At 45.2% G+C, this 22,458-nt stretch overlaps 1 protein-coding gene across 1 annotated transcript in view; it reads right to left on the bottom strand.

Moving 5' to 3' along the window:
* Positions 1-21,621, bottom strand: part of TOP2B (DNA topoisomerase II beta) — a 934,132-nt gene extending 912,511 nt beyond the window's left edge. The window contains exon 1 of the mRNA XM_069648849.1: positions 21,220-21,621. Coding sequence (XP_069504950.1) covers positions 21,220-21,309 — 90 coding nt within the window. The 5' untranslated portion in view covers positions 21,310-21,621. The remainder of the gene's footprint in view (positions 1-21,219) is intronic.
* Between the last annotated feature and the right edge of the window lie 837 nt (positions 21,622-22,458).

Here is a 22,458-nt window from a genome sequence, read left to right as displayed (position 1 = left end):
TATATTTCTTTATTGTCCCCTTTTTGACACTCTGTGCACTGTGGAATTACGATTGTTCACGTACCTTACAAGGGACGTCTCGTTTCACTTCAGATAACTCCTCCCCATATGGGCGTTACCGTTGGCCCTGATTCGCCTTCGTCGCCCAGACCAACCTTCAGCTGACGGAAATAATCTCTCATTCGTCGCTGCTGGGTACGCCTCTCTGTTGTCGTCTTTTCGGAGCCGAATCCTCTTCACAGCTGTCTGGGTTCGACTCCAACGACGCATATGGGGTATTTTCAAGCACAATCAGGTTCCACTCTGCACACTGTTATCTTCACTCCGATTCTCACTTCTTTCTCGCCATGGATCACAAACGAAATAACTAATATTGAACTCTAGCTTCGATCCGCACAACGGTACATAATATTAATCACTTTGTCTTCTCTTTTTCACCGCGCTCTCAATAACCCCAGTGATAACGGACGTTTTTGTCCTCATCGTCCTCTGTTCTCTGGCAACAACACAACAACATACAGTGTATTAGAGAAAAGGGCCTTTTCCTAAACATTCACAGATTATTGGTGTAAATGCCTGTCAATCAACCTCTCTACTCTGTATTAACGTATTGAACTTGTTCTCCCTATTACATAGCCTGCCCTTGCCTGTCATCCTTTAAAACGCTTTCCACCCTTGATTCCTCACAGCCATGTAATTCATTCTTTAGCAATTCTTGGATCTGTTAGAATATTCTGTGAATAGGATTGGGCGATTTCTATTCCTGTGTTGTACTACTGGTTGTATTCAATGCTTGAATCAATTGTTTTTATGGTGAAATGTATAGTGTCTAAAAATACACGTGATGGCGGTGTGCCAAAAATATCAGTATTTGCCCTGCCCGGTAAGAACACATTTTTGATGGCTATGCCTCAAATTGCAGCATTTGGACACTGTAAGAGCACAACTGTGACTGCCTTCTCCCAAAATAGCATTTCCCCGTAAAGATGCAACTTTGCCACAAACGGCCAGCAGTTGCCCTTGTACAAAGACATTGGTGATGGCTTTGTCCCAAGATGCCAATATTTGTCTCTAAGAACATTTGTGATTGCATTGCCCATTGCTGCAGTGTTTACCCATCACACATGCATGGTTGCCAGAAATGGAAACTCACAGTACAACTGGGCCTCTAAAGAAACCCAAAAGCCTGTAAGCATATCAAACAATGACAAACACACAATCTTTAGTTTTTTCTATGAATACTGAAAGTACATTTGAAAAACCCAAAAGGAAATGTTTTAAGCTCACATTGCTTTGCATTGTGGTACTTGTAGTCTTTGCTTGAAAATATACCAAATGAAACAATCATGTCCCCTTTCTTTACCGTTCTAGATTCAGGCTGATTTATTAGGCTTTGCGTACTTTTCGCAATATCCCTATAAAAACAATTGAAAGTGAAATAACAAAACAGGTCTACCATCTGCAGCCTGCCTTATGGGGCGAGTGATTTATTCTCCTGCTCCGGCCCCTGCCTAGCCTTAAAACTTAAATTGGGGACTTCAATTGCTGTTTTAAAATTGCCGTGTGCCGTTTCCACAGGCTGTGCCTTCCAGTGAGGCCTTCTTCCCTTCTCTCCTCACCTGCTCTCCTCCAAAACCCACCTCCTACCCTGCCTCAACCTATGATTGGCTCAGTTTCCCTCATGTCTTACTCTAGAGCCGCCCGCTGTAGCCCCCTGCATCGAAGGGCCCAGAGGCAAAGGTCAGCTCCCATAATTGCAGCTCCAGAGGGTATTAGCTGGTATTCGCCATGGGAGCATGCAGCACAGCCATCAACCACTAGCCACTTTCAAGGAAAGAAAGGTGTAGGCACAGACATTACTGCTCCCTAATTAACAGTCCCTCCTCTATTATTTCTATTGTCTAATTCTGCAGTCTGCTGCACTTGGCAATTGTGTATTATCTATAATCTGGCATTCGTGAATTGTCACAATTAGCCTGTGTGGCTTTTTCCCTCTTATCTAGGAAAGTCAAATCTGTGTGTTTTTGCACTGCTGTTGCGTCTAGAAATTAGGCTTTTTCCCCTCCTTTCTAGGAAAGTCAAATCTGTGTGTTCTTGCATTTACTGCAGTGTTAGAAATTAGGCTTTTACCCCCCTCCCCCTGTCTATTCTAGGTTTTTGCCCTCTGTCCACAAAACTTGCTCCTAGGTGTCATGCTTCTACTGGATGATGTAACCTAGGCCTTTTTCCCCTGCCTGGACACTGGCCTCTATATTGTTGCATTGTGTGCTTGCAGTTGGTGGCATGCTCTGCAGTACCTCCCTTGCTCCCCCTTCCTTCTCTCTGCACTCTCCCTCAATGGTGCTCTCAATCTCCCCTATCTTCTCAAATTGCTAGTTTAGCATCCATCCTATTCCCGCTTACGAAGTCTGGAAGGAAAAAGTTCAAGAAAGATCTCCTGGTCTCCAATCCAAGCATGCTCATCGCCGACACCCAGGTCAACGCTTCTTCCAGGCAGACTTTTTACCGGCATCCTCTGTCGTTCCTTCTCTGGACCTTGGGATTCCCCATTTGGTCTCTGTGCTCTTTCCTTCCTTTTCCTCTCCCATTTATGGTGGCACCCGTTGGGAGGTACTCTTGGCATCCTTGCTGTCCTCTAGGGTCATCATTAAAGTCTCCCTACATAGCACTGTCATGGTCCAGGGCTCTCATCCCAAGCTCCTTCCTAGGCATCTGCCACCTCCAACGGGTGTACCTCACTCCTGTACGCCTCCTCGGAAGACCTTAAAAAGTGGCAACTGGGTCCACTTAGCTACCCTCAACTCTCGTTCTGCCATCAAACACTCATCTGACATCTGCCAACTCCTTAAAGATCTCAAGCTAGATGTCCTCACTCTCACCGAGACATGGCTCACTACCAGCTCTGTCACAAGGTTTGACACTCTCCTCCCTGAAGGTTACAGATTCTCTCTAAGCCCAGGCCTAACCGGCCTGGGTGGTGGTGTGGCCCTGTTCTTCCCCGAGTGTGTCCAAGCTACTATCATACCCACTCAGGCATACTCCTTTTTCCAAATGCCTTGGTGCACTCTCTCGCTAGCATGTCCATTCAGGCAGATGTTTTAGGAGGATATCACCAGCACTCTGAAGATCATAGGGAGAACCAGGCCAATGCGCCTGAAGTCCTTTGAGGACAAACTGTCAATTGAACCAAGAATATGTATTAGAGTTGCCCCTTCTGTACTTAAAGAGCTGTCTGGATAGCTTGACACTGCTCCAGGGCCTTGGTTCTGGACCAGGCAATTTCTTGATATTAGCCCACTGATATGCTTAAAATATCTGTAAGGACAGCCATGGGGTAGTACCTAGATATGCGGGTAGCCTGGCATTGCAACTAGAAGAAAGCACAAGCATGTTAACATATATGTTAAACTTAGAGCTTGTATGCCTTATAATGTTTAGCCTGCCCATGACTCTCAAAGATATATGTTGGCTACCCTTCATTGCACTTATAACTGCTTAAATTAGCCATTGTACCTCACAGTGGTTATATGCAGATATTCCAGATATCGCACTTAGTCGACTCCTTTGGTTAGCATTTATAGAACTTGGAAGATATGTAGTAAGACTACAAAGGTAACCTCTCTATTGCGCTTACAGAATCCCATTATCCTAATTTCTATAGTAGCCTCTCTGTCCCGCTTAGAAAGATGTTAGAGAACAGCCAGTCTATTGCACTTGCTAGACTTGAGGGTAGCCTGTCCATATCGCCTAGAAAAGTCTACAAATGGCTTTTTCTTCCCCACAGATGATTGGATGAGACAGGGACATCAAAGATAAGCCCACCTGAGCTTACGGTATGTATAAACGCACCACTTTGATGGACATCTGCTGCAGGCACGGCTATTCTGCAGCAGGCACGGCTATGCATCCATGCACTTTAGAGTGCAGCTACGACTGACAAATTTGGTCTAGCTGGTAACATCAAATCATCCTACTAGGAGATTTCAATATTGGTTTCCAAGACCCCAACAACCTTAAAGCACTTGACCTTGCCAGTACACTAACATATCTGGGATTTGCCCATCGCATCCAGGAACCCACTCATATCAAAAGGAAGAACCCTTGATTGGCTAGCCAATCTGAAGTGCAGCATTAGCATGGTGTCAAACGCACCATGCACATGGTCAGATCATCATTTGCTAACGTTCAACATTAAAGCCAATAACCAATGCTCTAAACAGAACATTGCACCTTCTATTAGCACCAGAAATAAGAGGGACCTAACAAGGGAGAAACTACTCCCCTTAATCCTCCCTATTCTAAATAATGCTTCAGTGTCATGTGCAGACCCCACAGTCTTATTTGACACCTTCAATCAAACCATACTTAAAGCCCTGAACATCATTGCCCCAATGAAACTGCGGAAACTCAAACCTTGCGCACACCTCAACTCGTGATTCACGCCACACCTGAGAGTATTACGCAAGGATAAGAGCAATGCTGAGTCCCGCTGGTAAAGTCTTCCCTCAGATGCGAACAAGAACAGCCTTATCATAGCCTCCATCAACAACAAAGAGGCTATATTCCAAGCCAAAAAAAGATCCCTACAACAAGCGCATTCTGCAGGCATAATCCAATACTAAAGAGCTCCTTAAAGAACTGGAATCACCAGTAGCCTCCCCCCAACCCCCAACACCTGTAGCAATGACAGCTCATGGTGTACTAACATACAAAAGGCGCTCCTTGATAAAATCTCCACTTTACAAACTAAAATGAATGCCAAAAAGTGCAGTCTACTTACTGACTCGCAGTACAGCTTTCCCCCTGACAAAACCGTCCCACCCGCACACAACCTTAAATCATTTAGATTCTCGCCCCTTTCCATTAAGCTTAAACCATTTAATTGCCAGTGTGACACGTGCCCAGCCCCCATCATTAAGGAGGCTGCCCATGAATTAGCACCACCCTCATTAACACATCTTTCAACTCGAGCACCGTCCCCGATAACCTTAAGGATGCTTGGATCATCCCCCTAATCAAAAAAGTCGTCCTTAGACCCCAGTAATCCCTCCAATTATAGGCCTATTACCACCGTCCTCTTTATACTTAAAATCCTGGACTGAGTTGCCTATTTACAAATGCCAAATCGAAGACCTGAAAGATAATGGCAAAATGGCCCTTTTACTTCTGCTCGACTTATCAGCAGCATTTGATCTGGTCAATCATCAAATTCTATGCCATCACCTCAAATCTGCAGCCCACTTTTCCGAAAAAGCCAATACATGAATCAGATCCTTTCTAGCAAACAGATCTATGTGTGTCTTCTCACCATCGGCCTCTGCTGAAACCTTGTGCGGGGTCCCTCAGGGTTCTTGTGTTTCACCGACACTTTATAACGTGTTTATGAAGTCATTCGATATTCTTGACTATTTGGGTGTCACCTATACTTACTACGCAGATGACACCCAAATACTCATTCCAATCACTAGCGACCACTCTGTTGATTCCAAAGTCTTAAATGATGTCTATCAGGTCATCCAGGCCTGGATGGCTAAACATAGGCTCTGTCTCAATGACGAGAAGACAGAACTTCATATCCTAGGCTCCCACTTCAGACTCAGCAGACTGGATCCATCCTTCAAATCCTTCATCATCGATGGTAATACTATTAAGGTATCTAATGACATGAACTGTAGGCATTTATCTTGATTCCACCCAGTCTCTCGCGAGACAAACCAACGCTGTTGTTTCGACATCTGCCTACACTTGCAAACTTATTACAGCATGTCGACCATTCCTTACCACTGCTAACTGCATCATCCTGGCTAGAACCCTCAGGTCTAAAATTGACTACTATAATGCCCTATATCTCGGGACCAGCCAAAGGAATCTCAACAAGTTACAGATAACCCAGAATAATGTCATCAGGGCAGCTCTAAATATCCCTAGGAAACGGCATATCTCCGAGACCAGACGTAGTCTACACTGGCTTTTGGTTTCCCAAAGAATATCCCTCAAAACTCCAGCACTCACACACAAATGCCTGGTTAACCAGGCCCCAGAATATTTGGTCAGCCGTTTCACACCGCATACCTCCATCCGCTCTCCGAGATCAGCCCAAGCACACTGTCTTGCACTGCAGAGGTTCAAGCTTCAGAAAGCAGGGGCGGGGGTGCGGGAGGGGGGGGGGGTTTAGCTATCCGGTTCTCGCCTCCAAATTATGGAATTCACTCCCTAACCTACTCAGATCTAAACCTTTTAGCACTCCTTCAAGAGTAAAACGAAAACATGGCTCCTTGCGCAGGATTAGCAAAGTACACAGCTGTCCCACTGTGGACAATAACTGACACTGTTTGCAAGTTACTTGACTGGCAGTGTTAGCCAGCTCCGCCGTCTTGACCATCTTTCTGTACTCATTGTATAAATACCTTGTGTATAATCACACTGTAATATGTACTGACTATGACCTAACCGTCACCAGTGTAATTACTGTGTTTATACCCTGTAAGTAGACTTTATTATGAAATGTTTTCAAATGGTCTGTATTCCTTGCAACCTGTAACCTGAAGATATGCGCCCAGATCCCCCTGGGCCAGGCACGCTTTATAAATAAAATGCAAATAAATACAAATACACATAACCGCTTCACACTGAAACACCACACTTGCCTCAAAACCTCTGCCATTAGAAAACAGCAACAACCTATGACAGATTTCAGTCTAGCTGGGTACATATGGACACTCCTGCACTAGCCCTCTGTCGTTAACTTCCTCAGAACCCATACACATGACTGAGCTCTTCGGATGCTTACTGGAGCTTAATCAACCCGACCAATTCCTAATCTTGGCCAAATGCACACACGCATCTTAAGCTTCCTCCACGAACGTTCCCATACCTGGGTTTGGATCCTTGAGGGCGTTCCAACCACAAAGCTTGTTGGGGCTATACAAATAGGAAAAGGTGCTATATAAATGACTACTACAATATAATACTAACCACCCCTGCTCCTTGCACCTCTCCAGCATACCTCCCAAATACCACACATGTCCAAAACGACCAGCAAGCCACACTACACACAAAGCACACATCCACCACAAGAACAAACAACTGCAAACAAGAGACACTGGCCCGTACCCCTCAAGACACAACAAGCCCAATACACACAGTCAAAGCACACTCAGAAATCCGACACGCATCAGTGCCCGTTTCTCCTGGTTCTGCAAGCATCAACAGAAGGATGGGGAATTTAGGGCTAATGCCCCATCGAGCTGAGGACTATTTTGTAGAAAGAACTACCGTTGGCGGACGTGTCAGCATGCAGTGGTCATAGAAAGTGACTCCAGCCCAAGGTAACCAAAAAAGGACAACAATATGTTGTACTATGAAACCAGAGCGTTAAACCCTACATAAACTGCATTTTAACATTCACTATTGTCAATGACTCAACAAATTGGAAAACATTTATTGTGTTTAATTGGTAGCCAACACATGTTATTGACACATAAACCTCAGGTCTTCTTCAGGGCTAACAGATTATGGTTGTGATGAAGACATCATCCATTAATACAAATCAAATACAAACGAAGAAAATAAAGATCAATGTATCACCAATATTTTAAATGATATGTCAAAATGTATGTGCATTATCGACCAAAACCAGCAGGTGTGGAGGTTGGAGGAAAGGGCGGGGAGTACAGACACTGGTTCATTAATTGTCCACTTGGCATAATCAACATACAGACAGCACTATCCATACCAGTGCCCAACACTTAGTCTTAATGACCTGTGTGTTTTCTTCAAAAGTCATCTGTGAACATGGGCCCACCACCACTACAATCAAGCACCCGTAAACTAGCTCAGTACCCGTAAACTAGCCGAGTGGAATCAAAACCTAAACCTTAATATCCTATGAAAATCGATAGGCATGCAGTTGCCCAAGAAAGCACCATAGTGAGCAAATATATAACCCAAATGGTAAAGTTGAAACCGCCAAACTGTGGAAGTCAACTAACGTGCAATAATTACCTTATTCAAATATATATCTCTTTCCCTGGGATGCCTCGCCCAATGAAGATATGCCCTTAATCATCCAGGCACGTACACATGCTGTAAGAACTGCACTGAAAAGTGGACTAAGATCCACTTTAAAAATGGCCTACGCTGAGCCCCTCCACCCTGCCTGCATCAGATCAGCTACAGAAGCACACTGCTGTTACCAATGCACCGATTTGGTAGTACCCGTAACAAATTCAAATGCTCTACAGAGCCGGGCCCGGCTCAAAGGCTAGAGCCCCTGTCTGCCCCTGCAGGCCGGGCCGCCAGCTGCAAATGTAGCATACCATTCCTTGACTACTCCAGTGTGCACTGGACTGTCATCCAAATACCAGGAGTACCTGATCCGTCCTGCAGGTAAGAGGTGCTCAAGACCCTCACTCGAGCCTGTCTGCATTCCCCTAGTACACGACGATGACCGTTTGTTCCATGCCGCTTCAGCAGCCCCACGTACCCAACGTTTGAATCTGAAAGACATTCTGTGCACTCCACGTCCTGCAGCAAACCCTTTGATTCCACCCTCCCACTTCTGACTCCATTCCTCCTCTCCACTATCGGACCCCTCTTACTGGCCGAACGGCCCACCACCTGGAGATGGCGGCGCACAGCTTCAAGGACACATCTATATTAAGTTACCGGCTGCAATTACTAGCAATTTACTCTGCTGTCAGGGAAAGCACTGCATTGTTCCGTTTACCACTAATAATTTTTTGCATACTATGTTAAACGTTGTGCTTCACGCCATATAGTCGCAGCTTGCAATGTGTGTAACGCAGACGCATCGGCTTACCGCAACGTCTAGACTCATAACACCTGAGCTTCCCTATACTATCTCGCCCGACCCGAATGCTCTACCTATCAATGTTATTTGACTGTACCCGCAAATGCAATGTAATACTGCTGCATCAATTTTATTTTATCTGCCTCACCCACGGTGACTTCATGCGCATCTAATGCTATACCCTGCAATGTCTTGGGATTTGCAAAGTTTAGCCCCACTGTAATTGCTGCCATTACTATACCGCACCCTATACCTGCTCATCTGATTCAGCCCCCTCATACCATGAGACGCGACTTCTCCAGAGACTGCATTTACCATATCTTGACACCCGTGTATCTGCCTGCCTGATGTAGCCCCCACTCACCACGAGGTGCGGCTTTGCCAGACTCTGCTATGCATGACTCACATGTCTGATGTAATCTGTTTAAGTAATCTTGCATTTTGAAGTATTATACATCACACTTCTTTTAACTAGCACCCTGATGCCGGAGGGCTTGGCGCTCTACTATAAATCCTCTTTCGAATCCACTTATATTCTATTGGGTGCATAATTTAAAGTTTTGTGTTCCACAATAATCTGCCAGAGTAGATGAGGAGAAATATATATCTATGAAGGTGTGAGCCTATGTCACTTATTACGAATATTGGCCAAAAATGACATGTCTTATCAACATAGTCTTAATACATGTGGCTAAGCACCTATGGTGCCTGCTTGGAAAAGTGGAATGATAATTGCTCCAGCTCTTATCCTCGGGTCAAAACCAATACCAATGTGTTAGGTTATCTAAAACATTAGCCGAGTAAAAGCCTTGCAAGTATCAAAGCCAAACAATCATGGGTCTATCAGATGGCCTGCCGCCTCCTTCAAAGGCAATATCGACTCTGCATCCACACCAAGAAAAGAGTCTTTATTCAAGCCTGCATCGCTGCTGCATCAAACAACATGTCAGAACTTTTCAAAGTCTGTAAGGAACTGGCCAATCCTGCAGCAGCCTCCTCTTGTGTCACACCCACCCATGACTTTTGCTCGGCTCTGGCAGCAAACTTCACCGCAAAAACCCAAGACATCCTTTCCGCTCTCACTTCATACATCAACACCAATGGACCCTGCCTTGGCCCCTCCACTGCTTCTCCTCTCTTCTCGCACTCCAATCAAACCTGCTGAGGTCGACAGACAAGCCCAGTCTATGAAGGCCTCATCCGAACAGGTGGAACCCTGCCCCTCCAAAACCATTAAGGACAACATTGACTTTCTCGCTCCAATGGTGGATGCACTTTTACTTCGCTTTCCAAAATAACGTGATGCAAAGGAGAGGAAATGGGCACCTGCCCTCCAAATGTGTTGGAATAGAAAGGGCTTTCTTTGCATTACAAACGTGTGTGGCTTTTTCACCCCAGGACTATCCACATTACCAAACCAAGGACGAACACAACATGGGAGTGTGCCAAACACCAATAAGTTCATGACACCAAAGACACGTTTCTGAATGACAACTATAGCTTATTTCATTCTACACAAAACACATATGATCCCAGTAGATACCAATCTGCAAGGTTGGTTTCGTCCTTGTGCAAATCCATTAACAAAAAAGCACTTCACACAGTGGCATTTTCTTGAAACGCTCCGACTCACAGAGAGCAATGCTACACTCAAATAGAGAGGCCATAGATGTCCAGTGAGGTCAAACACTTCCATTTCTAGACATATGGGCGTGCTTTCAAAGTTTCGACAAACCAGTGCTTCCCAAACTCGAAGTATCTCCCCTACCCAACTTCCCACGGGTGCCTCCAACGTGCAGAGGAGGATGCTTAAATTACATGAAGAGTACACTACACAACATATGCTGTATCCATACACCGACTGAAAGCCAATATCAGTGAGGTGTAAGAAGCTCATTCCACTGAAGAACGGGAGTTTGGTAGTTGGGCACGTCACATAAAATGCCATACCAGTAGCAGAAATAGTTTACGAAAACAAAGAGAGATTACAAGTGTTCATATGTGCGACTGATTCAACAATCGAACCACAGCAAGACTATCAGTTATCAAGAAAACAAACAGGCAGCTGTCCAAATCGGAAGTAATGATACTCATGAGAGGCACCACAATAGGTCTGCAGGAAGGGAGATTTTGCTAGCTAACAAAGCGACCATGGTACAGTAAAAGTAAAGTCCTGTCTCATGGAGAAAGTTTGGTTCCCAGGCCTTGATGACAGAATTAAGACAGCAATAGCCATGTGTGGTGTCCTATGCCTAGCTTCAAGGCCCAGTGATCCACCCCTAACCCATTAGTTGTCAGAGCAGAGGCAGTCTACTAGGTGACAAGGTGAGTGCATGTTAGGCAGAATCATCTGCAGTACCCTTAGGGAACACTACAGACAAGTGGTTGTACAATTTCAGCTTTGGTACAAGCCTGTATTACGCAGTAGAGTGGTAGCGATGGCAGAGCAGCCAGACTTATCTCAAGAGCAAATGAGCAGTAGTAGGGATTACACAAAGGACTACAATTACTGTGACTCAAGCAAACACTGACTCATGGTTTCTGGTTAAAAAATATAAGTACATTTATTTTTTAAACCATCTGTTAACAAAACACTTCACTTGTATTATATAAAACCACACTCTAAATATACTACACACAACCAATTCCTCTTGTTCAGGTCAATTCAAGGTAAGTACATTAGGATTTGACAGGCCAGTGTTTCGAAACAAAGACGTTACCCTGGGTTAATACGCGATCACTTTTTGACAGTAATGACAGTTCGGTCTTACGAAAGAAAAGCGTACCCGCGGGAAGAAATGTAACCGTAGTCAAACACACTTAGCACATAGAATTAAAACAAGGGAGTAGTGGATAAAAATCATAGGCAATACTTTTGTCAAGGCAATAGAATCAGAGGACGTGTTCTAAAAAGGCAGATAAAAGTCAATAGGCCTGCGTCAGTGTGAAATGGAGCAGGGGCTCTTTTGTCGAGGATCACATGGTGAGAACAGTTTGAGATTAACGTTGCCAGGAGTACTGGATGTTGTCACAGGGAAGCAAAAGTTATAAGAGGGAAGGAAGAAAGGACAAGCTTTCGGAAAGGAAAAGGGTCCACCCCGATTCCTCAAGGTTGGACGGAGAGAACGACCAAATGGACACAGTACCTTATTCGGATGAAGAAAGCTGGTGCTACGGCAGTTGTTCCTGGTAGTTCCTGCAGACTCACGGTTCCTGAAGCTTCAGTCGCGGGGACAAGAAGGACGACGTCTGGAGCGATCTGCACTACCCAGGGATGAGGCCAGCAGCAGCAAAGCAACGATGAATAAAAGGTGCGCTCCTTAAAAACAGGAGAGGGCTCTTATGATGGCTATGCGGACCACTACAGCTCAGTGCAGTGATTTCGACCCAGAAGAGGATTCTCTGGCTGTAGAAGGTGAGCTGGTTGATCCTACCAGGCTCAAGGGAAGAAGACTCCGGACTGGATCTTCTCTGTCATTGCAGGGTAGATAGCTCAGGACTGCAGCAGGGCTTCACCGGGATCCGGAAGTTGCAGCAGCCGTCTTCTTCTCCACTTCTCTTCAGTTCTTGTAGTTCCAGTGGTGACTGACTTCCAGCCCAAGAGTCCTGCCTTTTATGCCAAACTCCCCCAGTCACACAGCATGGCTGTCAATCACGCAGCACGGGGGTTGTCCAGCCCGGACAACCACCTCAGCCAATCGCCACAAACCACCTTAGCCCACCTAGACACTCAGACGCAAAAGGAGGGCTTCTTCGCAGAAGCCCGCCAAAAGGACGAAGAAAAAGGAAACCATACCTGATTTGGCGCGAAAAGCAAACAAGAACGACCTGTCCAACACGAAATGGCGAAAAATAACGCCAGGACCCAAAATAAAAAGGATATGGGGTTCACGTCTGTCACCACAGCCAGAACACTAACACGGGAATCCGTGTAAAAATGTTTACTAAAAGTTACTACTGCCACAAGCCATGTCGAGTCGGGAAGGGGGACACAAAGTGCCCCTTGAGGTACAGAAGGACAGGGGAAAGATATTCCCCTCCAGTACTCCATTGTAAAATGGTTGGTACTGGATCTGTATTTAAAATGGCTAGTAAAGCCAATGGTGACTTTACCTGTTTCTGGGGGACAGTGGTCATCCCCAGAAATGGAGTTCACAAGGGAAGCCTCAAAGACATCCCTGTGTCACTGCACTAAAGGTGTTGTGTGACACACAAGTAAAAAGATGATGCCTAGGGAGTTGGTGACACTCCATAGCCCATGAGCATAAAAAGTACAACACACACAAAAAAAACACTGTAAGAGTGGGAAAAAAGGCTCACACTCTTACCAGGTGGGAAAAATAAACCCCAGAAATCCAGCAAAGCTGCTGAGGGACTCACTAGGTAAGGGAAATTAGCCATAAATGAGAATTCTCCTAACAGTGCAGACTTCTGCATGTTACCCACTTATGATGAGCAATGGCTTCTAAAAGGTACCTGAAGTAGAATGAGTTAAGGAAACAGCACAGTTGTATAATACCGAAAATGTAAAAAGTAACTGCAGCGCATTGAATTCCAAGGACGCAAAAAATCTACTACTGTCCACTTTATTAAGGCTGAGATTTGTACAACTACACTGACGAGTCAAGATTACACCATGCCTTTCCAAGGCAAACAGGGAAGCTAAGCGTTTTATGTACATCTTCATAAAAATACTCAGGATAGCCACAGAACAACAAGACAACCGTAACATGGAAATATTTTGCTCCCTTTGGAAGTACGAAACCACACCAGCACAACGATATGAGGTGCTCTCCGACAATACTACTATCAGGCTGCATCCTCACAAAGGCAATACGACTCTCAGGAGATATCCCAACAGCCTTTTCTACTCACCAGTTGTGGTTATCCAGAGAACAAAACTAAAAAGGCACATGGATGCCACGGTTGTACGAACAACAATCACATAAACTAGTATAGGCACCAAAGAGAAACAACATATAAAAAGGGGACATTTCTAGTCCAAACTCCATAATGGCAGTGATGGAATGCCCAACATTCTAACCCATAAATCTCAGTTGTTCAACAACAAGGAATGGTGGTGAATGCACACTGACTAGGAGGACAAGTCACCCGAATGCCACACATTTCAAGACAATATATGTGAGACCATAGCAGGGCAATTAAAGTCGAAAATTCTTTTAACGATGAATGCTCATGAGAAGACAAACAAGAATGTAGGTCGGCTCGCCTAGGGACCGACCTGCCAGTGGCACCAGAGCAGAAGAACTATAACCAAAAAAAACTGATCAGTGAAAGGTTTTTTATTCATCTCAACCACTGGCCCTTTTGTGGACAACCTACCACACCACCATTTTTACTACATTTGAACCATTGCAAAGGTGGTCCAGCCTTGTACAAATCAGTCAGGTGCTGCCTGCCACCAATGAAAGCAGTCCAGCCTGAACTGCTAGGCCAGTTCCCCATGTGCACGGAACCAGAAGCAACCCCAAGAGATATTTCAGCCTTTTTGTGCCTCATCAGGTAGGCGCAGCTTTTTTCCCCTATGGCACAGCAAGCAAGCGACCAATGTCTAGGCATAACCTATCTCATACAGGGAGACAAACTATAACCAAGAAAATGATGGGTGGAAAGTTAATTAATCTCAACCACTGGCACTTCTCTGGGCAACCTTCCACACCACTGTTTTTGTAGGCTGCTTACCCCTCTACAAAAAGAAAGGTGCAGCCATATGCGCACCAGTCCAGTACTGCCACCAGAGCCTGCTAGGCCTAGAGACCTCGCAAGCTGCACCTCAGTTACTATTTGGCCCAATATATTCTAGAATACTCACTGTAACACCACTTTTTAAGATTAGCTATCTTCTCTCTGCGAGTTGAAAGCCAATTACAGAGTGGAACTGCCAGAGGAAGTATGCCTATTGAATGTTGCAGTCTGAACTCAGAGAAATACAGAGAATGTTTCCAGTACCCACCTACAGCATCCTCAACACCAGAAGACATCCCCGGCCCGAGGAACACGGACACTAATATTGCGCAGCCGGCAGCAGGTAAGAACCTCACCCTCCTTCCATGCACTCATCTCCCTGCGCCTGTCAGCACTCAGTATAGTTTTTGTGGTGCCCCCACCTTTTTCTAAATCTGCTGTGCCTCGTTTTTACAATTCTGCCACAAAGTATAATATCCTGTGTCTCGTTACATGTTCACAAAATATATTAACACACAACAAGGCACATCATATAATTTTTAAAATGGCACAATACCATAGGAATGCTGCACCGTCAGATGAATTGCAGTTTTCACAAGGAATGGATGGGGTGGCAGAACCTGACACTGCTTGGTTAAAATGCAGAAGTTGAAGAGCAGTCTATAAGTTTCCACATAATCATCGACAGGCAGCAGGAACAAACGTACAGTGTCAGAGGACAGAAGACCACCCTACCCATATCAATACATCCCCCATGACAAAGAATCCTGATTTACAAAGTGTTTTTCAATGGGGGTTTCCTATCAAAAACCGCTTTTGTAAATCAGGCCCAAAGACTTTTTTTTTAACTCTGTATTTCTTACTTTCAACAAGATTCAACAAACAACCGTATTAACATTGTAGGTCATAATATCGCAAAATACACAATAGCGGAAAGCAAATGCAGTAGAGTTGCACACCATAATCCTGTACTCCACCATATCAAACTTTAAGACCAACCTAAAACCAAACCAGATGCATCAAACCAACAATAACAGACAAACAACACAAATCCCCTCTCTATATGTATAATACCTGAAAGTAGATCATTTCCCTCTACTCCATAACCCAACATCATCCATAAAGGTCAGTAAAACACTCCCAACATTTCATCATAAAGGTCTTCCTTGTTTTGTTTACTAAACATAGTTTTTTCAAATCTTGATAGAGCTTTAACATCCAAAATCCACTCCTCCACTGTCGGCTTATTCCGTGTCTTCCAGACCTTCAACACCTGCTTAGCCGCCACCAACAAAACTTTGCGCACCCCACACAATATCACCCAACTTATATCACGGTCACCACCATATAACAAGAAGATGAATTGGCCCATTTAATATATTGTTTAAATTGGGGTAAACGATATATTAAATGGGCCAAAAGAAGGCATAACAAATACCCTGGTACTTGGTCTCGGAGAAAGGGAAGAGATGGTCAGAGCAGTAGGTTAATGACCTGCTGCAGCTAGCTGTAACCAGCAGGCAACACATCCAGTTCCTGCCGAAATACCAATACAGGCTTGCTTGGTATGGCGAGACATGTAGTCACATACCCATCAACTCACCAGCTTTTGACCTGGGACACATGCCACCAAGTCAGTGCCCTCAACAGCCAATCCTTGTGCTGTCAAAAGCAAAATCTTAACTTTCCACCTGCCCTTTATTTGAAAACGTTAACCGTTATGTAGTCACCTCACATCACCTCAATACCCTGTTTGATTCCTAGCACAAGTAACTTAGCAACAGCGACTCCTGTTCTTAATTTATTTCAGGACAGAGGGGAGCACACGGACAGCTTATGCATCAGGGTTAGCAATGCCAGAGTGTGCAAAGGGAATGCACAACTGATAGTGGACATGCAGGCACTTCAAGGAGCACTGGCTATTGGGTAATCACTAATTGGACCAATTGCAAACCAACTATTCGGCTTCAGCTGAATATTTAGGCCAACCATTTGGCATTCGGCCAAGGAGTTATTTCACTATTTGGTACACAGCTAGTTAAGAACAATTATAAACCTTCCAGCCATCCTCTGTTTTATCAGGGCAGAAGAAGCCAGTGTAGGACCTGCCCCAGTAAAGAGCCAATGCCACAGAATTAGCTAAAAACCAAGGTACAGCTTGCACAGAAATTACGGGGTGGGGGGGGGGAATTACTGCATAGCTAGTGGGGGGTGGGCGGGTCTCTCTCTCTCCCCGGCTCGTGCCTCCCTGCCCCTCTTAGACTTGAGCCGGACCTCCTTAAGTTCCGGAAACTACTCAAAACTCTGTTCTTCTCTACCCCTTTCCCTTCTAATCTCCCCACTGCTGCTGTGACCGGTGGCCTGATCCTATGAATTCCAGAGAACCAAGGCCCTTCCTCCCAGTCAATACCAGTAGCCCCCCCCCCTTCTACACTGCCCTGTGGCCCCCTGCTTGGTGGTTCAACATCCCACCCTTGAGTCGCCTGTACTAGCCGTTAGAAGAGCAGTATTCAAACTGTGGGACATGCCCCCCTGTTGAGCCACAGCCTCATGCCCAGGGGTGGAGGGGGGGGGGGTCGCACATCCACAGCCTAAAAAGCTGCCGGACAACAGATTAAGTGGCCTGCTGTGCCAGTGAGCCCTCCTCTGTCATGTGCGGCTGCTGCTCTCTGCCGACTGAGGTGCATTCGGAATATGCTAACAAAGGCATGCATATTCCAAATGCAGCGTGTGAGATGCTCTGGAGTCACACAACCTGCGCCCCTCATTCTTTGTGTTGACAGCCTTTCAAGTGGGGCAATTTATAAGTGATGGCTCTTAACAAGCCATTGTTTTTATACAGTATATGCTTAACATTTCAGTATTAAGACCTAAACATGGGTAATTTGTATTCACCAGGCCAGCACAGGTATCTGTTAGCTGACCAAACCTATGCAAAAGAGAATTAATGTGCCACACAGAAAAGTATTAAAACTATTTTCTTGTCTCTTTATTTGACACAGCAAACTTTTTTGTTACATATCGCACATCCCTGGAAAGGTTAACTGTAATTTTCTTGCTTAAGTATTCTAGAGGCTGCTTTGGGACATGGACTAAATGCATCCTCTCAGCATCAAAGGTCTTTTAATTGTCTAAACAGGCCAGCCACTGCCTAGCGAGCACACCAGATGGCAACTCAATGTCACCTGGCACCTTGATTAGGAAAGCAGAGTTCATTGTGCGTCACCATGCAGACAGTGGTCCATGGCAAATCAATGCAGTGATCTGTGGAGCAATGATTTGTGTGCTACACCCCACCCTGTTGGTTAATGGTGTCTATGTGGTGCTCCCTTATATAACAGCACATATACCTGTTTTAGCTGATGTACCCAATGTCCATACAAGAGCACACTGGACTGTTTTGAGTATGTGACTCTGACGAGCATGCCATACTGTGCCCACACTTAAACACAAAGCAAATCAAAGATATTTCCTCAAATTGTAAATCCAAGAGGCCAAACACCCTTCCTACACTGGCGCACGATGATTTTCACTAGCTGCAGGCCAGCACCAATAAGAGATGCTAATGCCAGCTTGGTTAGATAAAGCATGGTTGTCTTTTTTTGGATTAATAGTATCAGTCTATGCGCTCTACCCTTGTTTTAGTTTATTGGATAATCTTCGTACCGGACTTGACTAAATTTTGTTGGGAGTCAGTGGTTGCATGGCTCAGTAGGGACAGATATTCAATAGTCGGTCTGTTGGTTACAGGGGGTGGGGGTTTGTTATTCTATTGAGCCTTTGCATCTGGTTTTTAGGAGTCCCCACACATTTGTAAGGTACACAATAATTTGTAATGTACACACTTAGTGTTTTATCATAGATTGAACATTTTATTTAATATATTTTTTGATCAGGTTATCCACACTAGTTAAGTCAATTAGTGCTCGTTCAATTTTGTTTCACAGATATCAATATCATACAGGTCGTTTCACTTTGTGTAGTCTTTTGTGACAGATTGTGACTGGTGTGTTCATTCTTTCTTAAATTACAATAAACATTGGTGCCAACATTTCTCTGCACGTGCTGCTGTTACGCCCTTCCTTGGGCTTTGTCAAGGCACATTCTTTACTTAATGTTGTGCGTCAGTCTTGTATTTAAACTTTACATTTAAGTGCATATATTTCACATAAGTGACACACATCAATGTTATATATACTTGTACATGTATACATTGTGTTGTTTTTCATATATTATTGTTCTTCTGTGAGATAGGAAACTTCAGTGGGTCTTGAATACAGGTAAATCCACTTTTGTGTAGTTGTGCTTCTGTGTTAGCTCTGTCTCTGTCCACGGTATCTCATTCCAGTATTTTTGTTTCATTGTATTCGAGCATGCCCTGTTGGGTGCTTCTGTGTTTCGTCCTTCCTTAATCCCACATTTCGGAAGAGCAGGTGACAGAAAAACCATCTACTTGGTCAGCAACAGCTGCGTTTTCACATTATGATTCTTCTGTAAAGTACTAGAATTACAAATTAATGAAACCAGCTTAATTTATATAGCAATTATTTATTCATACTGAGGAGGGGTTTTGTCACCCGACAGAGGTGTAGTTTGGGAGTGACGAGTGCCAGTCAGTGGGAGTCCGGGGGGCGCATTCTGATGTTTCGCCCCGGGCACCAAATTGGCTGGAAACTGCCCTGATTACAGCACACACCTTTTGCGGGGGTGACCAGCCCCTCCCATCTGAATGCAGAGCAGGAAATCACTAATGATGGCTCATTAGTGACATGCTACCTACTTTCAGTTGGGAGGGGGTGGTAGGGGGGGCAACTGCCCCCCATGTTGCCAGTCAGAATTCATTGAGCTCAACAATGTATTGGGTTCTCTGTTTTTTGTCCTGGTGCTTAAAATGTGCGCTTTGCATTACAAGCTGTGTGTCACGGACTGTCTCCACTCTAAGCGGGGGAGAAATGAGGACTGTGGGGACTCAGTACAAGTGAATAGAACAAAGACCTCATGATGCTAATTTCTCCTGCAGCAGCAGTGGCCAGGGAAGGCGTCAGGGCCTTTCATCCTTTTCAAATTAGAGGCACCAGGGCATTTCAACTTTTTCATATGAGGGGCCTTTACTGTGCCTGATAATCCCAAAATTCTCTTTTATGTTATGCAAAGCTGCATTTTATTTTAAAAGGTTATTTTACTCACTGAATGCTGATCAAGTCACCTAACAACATTAAGGTCCAGCTTTCATTAATACTTCTTGAGGAAAATGCTGGCATTAATGACTGGGTGATGCAGCCTTTCCTGGCAGAGGAGGTGGTGCATTTTCCATTTGATGTTCAGGAGGAGCCCACTGAGGTTGAGTCGGACACTACACTGCAATCTGAATTTAGGAACATTGCAGTGGGTGACTTTTGGCTGAAGGTAATCCTGGAGTATCCTACCTTGGCATGGTCTGCCATACAGTCTCTCTTACCATGTGGGTCTTCCTACTTGTGCGAAATAGTCTTCATCATTGGCTGTACTGAAAATGAAATAACGCACAAGGCTGGAAGTGGAGGATAATCTCAGAGTAGCGGTTTCAAAAATAAAGCCACATAGTGGATCACTTTCTGCAGAGAGACAGGCCCGCCTTCCCCATTAGTAGTTGCTTTGTAAAATCAAATTGCCTTCTGCTGAATATACTATAATAGGAATGTATTTCGAGAAAAAAATAAAAACCCTAGTGGAGAATGTTGCGTTTACTTGCACGGTTTGTATGGATGGATTGGAAGTGACTGTCCTACTGTCTTGGAACGTCTCCCAAACAACATATCCCCTCAAAGTTATGGCATCACGCATTCTGCAGCCATCTCAATATAAAAAAATAATAACAGCACACAGAGGGGTGGGCCAGGCAGTGCTGAACATTTTTTTTTTGCTCAGGGGGGCTTTGGCATAAAACGTTTGAAGACCACTGCGTTAGAATGAGGTTTTCCTCCTTGTCTCCCCATAGCACAACCCTACAGGGCCCCCATCCAGCACTTGTCTGCTCCTCCTTCCATTCCCTGCACTTCTCCTTAATGCACTGGCACGTCCGAATGACACATGGCCTAATATGACCGCGACTGTATATGTACCGTTTTTGCCATTCTTATTATTTCCCGTTCATTTCCCATTTAGCCTTGTGGCACTTTGAAAGACAATTGTTGCTTAAAATTAATAAAAAGAAATACTAGCGCAGCTGAAGGAATACGATATAAGCAAATTAACGCAGTTACAAGTTGCCATCATGCCATTCCAACCCTAAGAAGAGAATTGCTTTAAATGTGATTTGGGGGGAGGATAGTGTGTGTTCACAAAAGTTGGGAGCACGGAGGCGCTCAGCTGAACACCCACACACTACCAGTGACGTGCCCTACTGCCTACGTCAATTCTTGACAATAAAGAGCCCGCCCCCCACGCTGGATGGAGCCCATGACCTGGAAGCACTCTAGCTCTCCAGTCCACGCGCTAAATGCTCACACCTCAAACAAAACACTGCTGCTAGCCCGCCCCGACATAAACTCGGACTAACACTGCCTCAAACTCAGTGCAAATCACTTCACCTGGTGATGGTGCACAAGCAGCGCCACTACAACTGCCCCCTCGCTGCGCTCAAACTCTCAACATTGCTCCACTCGCTAAGTTATGCCCCGTCCACAAAACGCTCCCCGTCCCAGAGGACACCCCGCACTCACCACCCAGGTCAGGCCGACGTTGCCCGCTCCGCCATCCAGCGCCGCCGCCGCCGCAGCAGCCGCCGCCGCCACTCCTTCCGCCTTGGACATGCTGAGGGCTCTGGCGCGCCGAGTTCTAGAAACTCCTCCAGCAAAGGATGGGATCCAAGAACCGCCGGCACAGAGCCTCACTCATCAGAGGGGGCAACCCCCGCTGTCCGGAGGGTATACGCGGGACCGCCGGCCGGCCTCCCTCAAACTCGCGTTTACCACACAGCGCCTCGGATCTGGCGCTCTTGCTGCTCTGGGACGCGGGTGGCACTGTCCAAGCACAACACGCGTGGGCACGGTGCCCTTCTGCAGCACCAACGACAGCCGCGAGCAGAAACACGCACACGGGGGGGCAGAAGAACAATAAACAACGGCCGCTCTTCCGTCCGGCATCAGACGCGGGAGCCGCTGCCAACCACTCGGGCCATTCGCAAGATGGCGCCCGGGCCCGTGACAATCACGCTGCCATCTTGCAGCTCTGCCGGCGCCGTTCATTCCGAGCGCCTTGTCTACCTCTCCCGACTCAAAACTCTACACCTTCTCTCAGATTTATCCGCAAACGTAATTTAGTAAAAAACATTATTATTGACGAATGTTTTCGTAGAAAGACAGTAATGATTTCCCTTAGCCTATTATTACAATAATTCATACAGAAGTGCGCTTGCAAAGGCGCGCCAGAAAATATGCTTCTCGGCGGCCGTACTTTCTTGTTTCCGTTGCTTTTTTTTGGATAACGTTGAACAGAATTAACCATATTCCATGATGCGTTTTTGTTGAGTGCTATTCGTGATGGCTGATGCCGTTCCTTTCTAGGTTGACTCTTAAAGACTTCCACCGCGTGAGAAACTTTATGAATCGAGTCGCTTTCGTTTATGGAAGTAAGATGAAACAGTATACAAGTGGTCCGTTTTTATTTAGTTCTAGTCATGCCTCTAATTATATGCATTTACCAATTAACTAAGAACTTTAATTGTATTTAAAGTACGATTTTGTTGTAATTAAAAAGAAGCTTGCTTTCCCTTTCTCTTTTTTATATTCTATCTTTACGTGGAGACCTACCAACCTGATGGCTGCCCAATAGCAGATGGCTATGGATAAATCCTACACGCACCAGCACGATGTCCTCTTTCTATGTTGTCTTCTATTAACCCATGACACAGGAGAGTCCTCTGAATCCTACCAATGGGAGCAGTGAGTTTTGGTCAGGCT

The sequence above is a fragment of the Ambystoma mexicanum genome, chromosome 2q, assembly GCF_040938575.1.
Source record: "Ambystoma mexicanum isolate Mex_15411 chromosome 2q, UKY_AmexF1_1, whole genome shotgun sequence".
Classification (NCBI taxonomy): domain Eukaryota; kingdom Metazoa; phylum Chordata; class Amphibia; order Caudata; family Ambystomatidae; genus Ambystoma; species Ambystoma mexicanum.
Note: the sequence above shows the minus strand (reverse complement) of the source record. Positions and strands in the feature narration are given on the sequence as shown.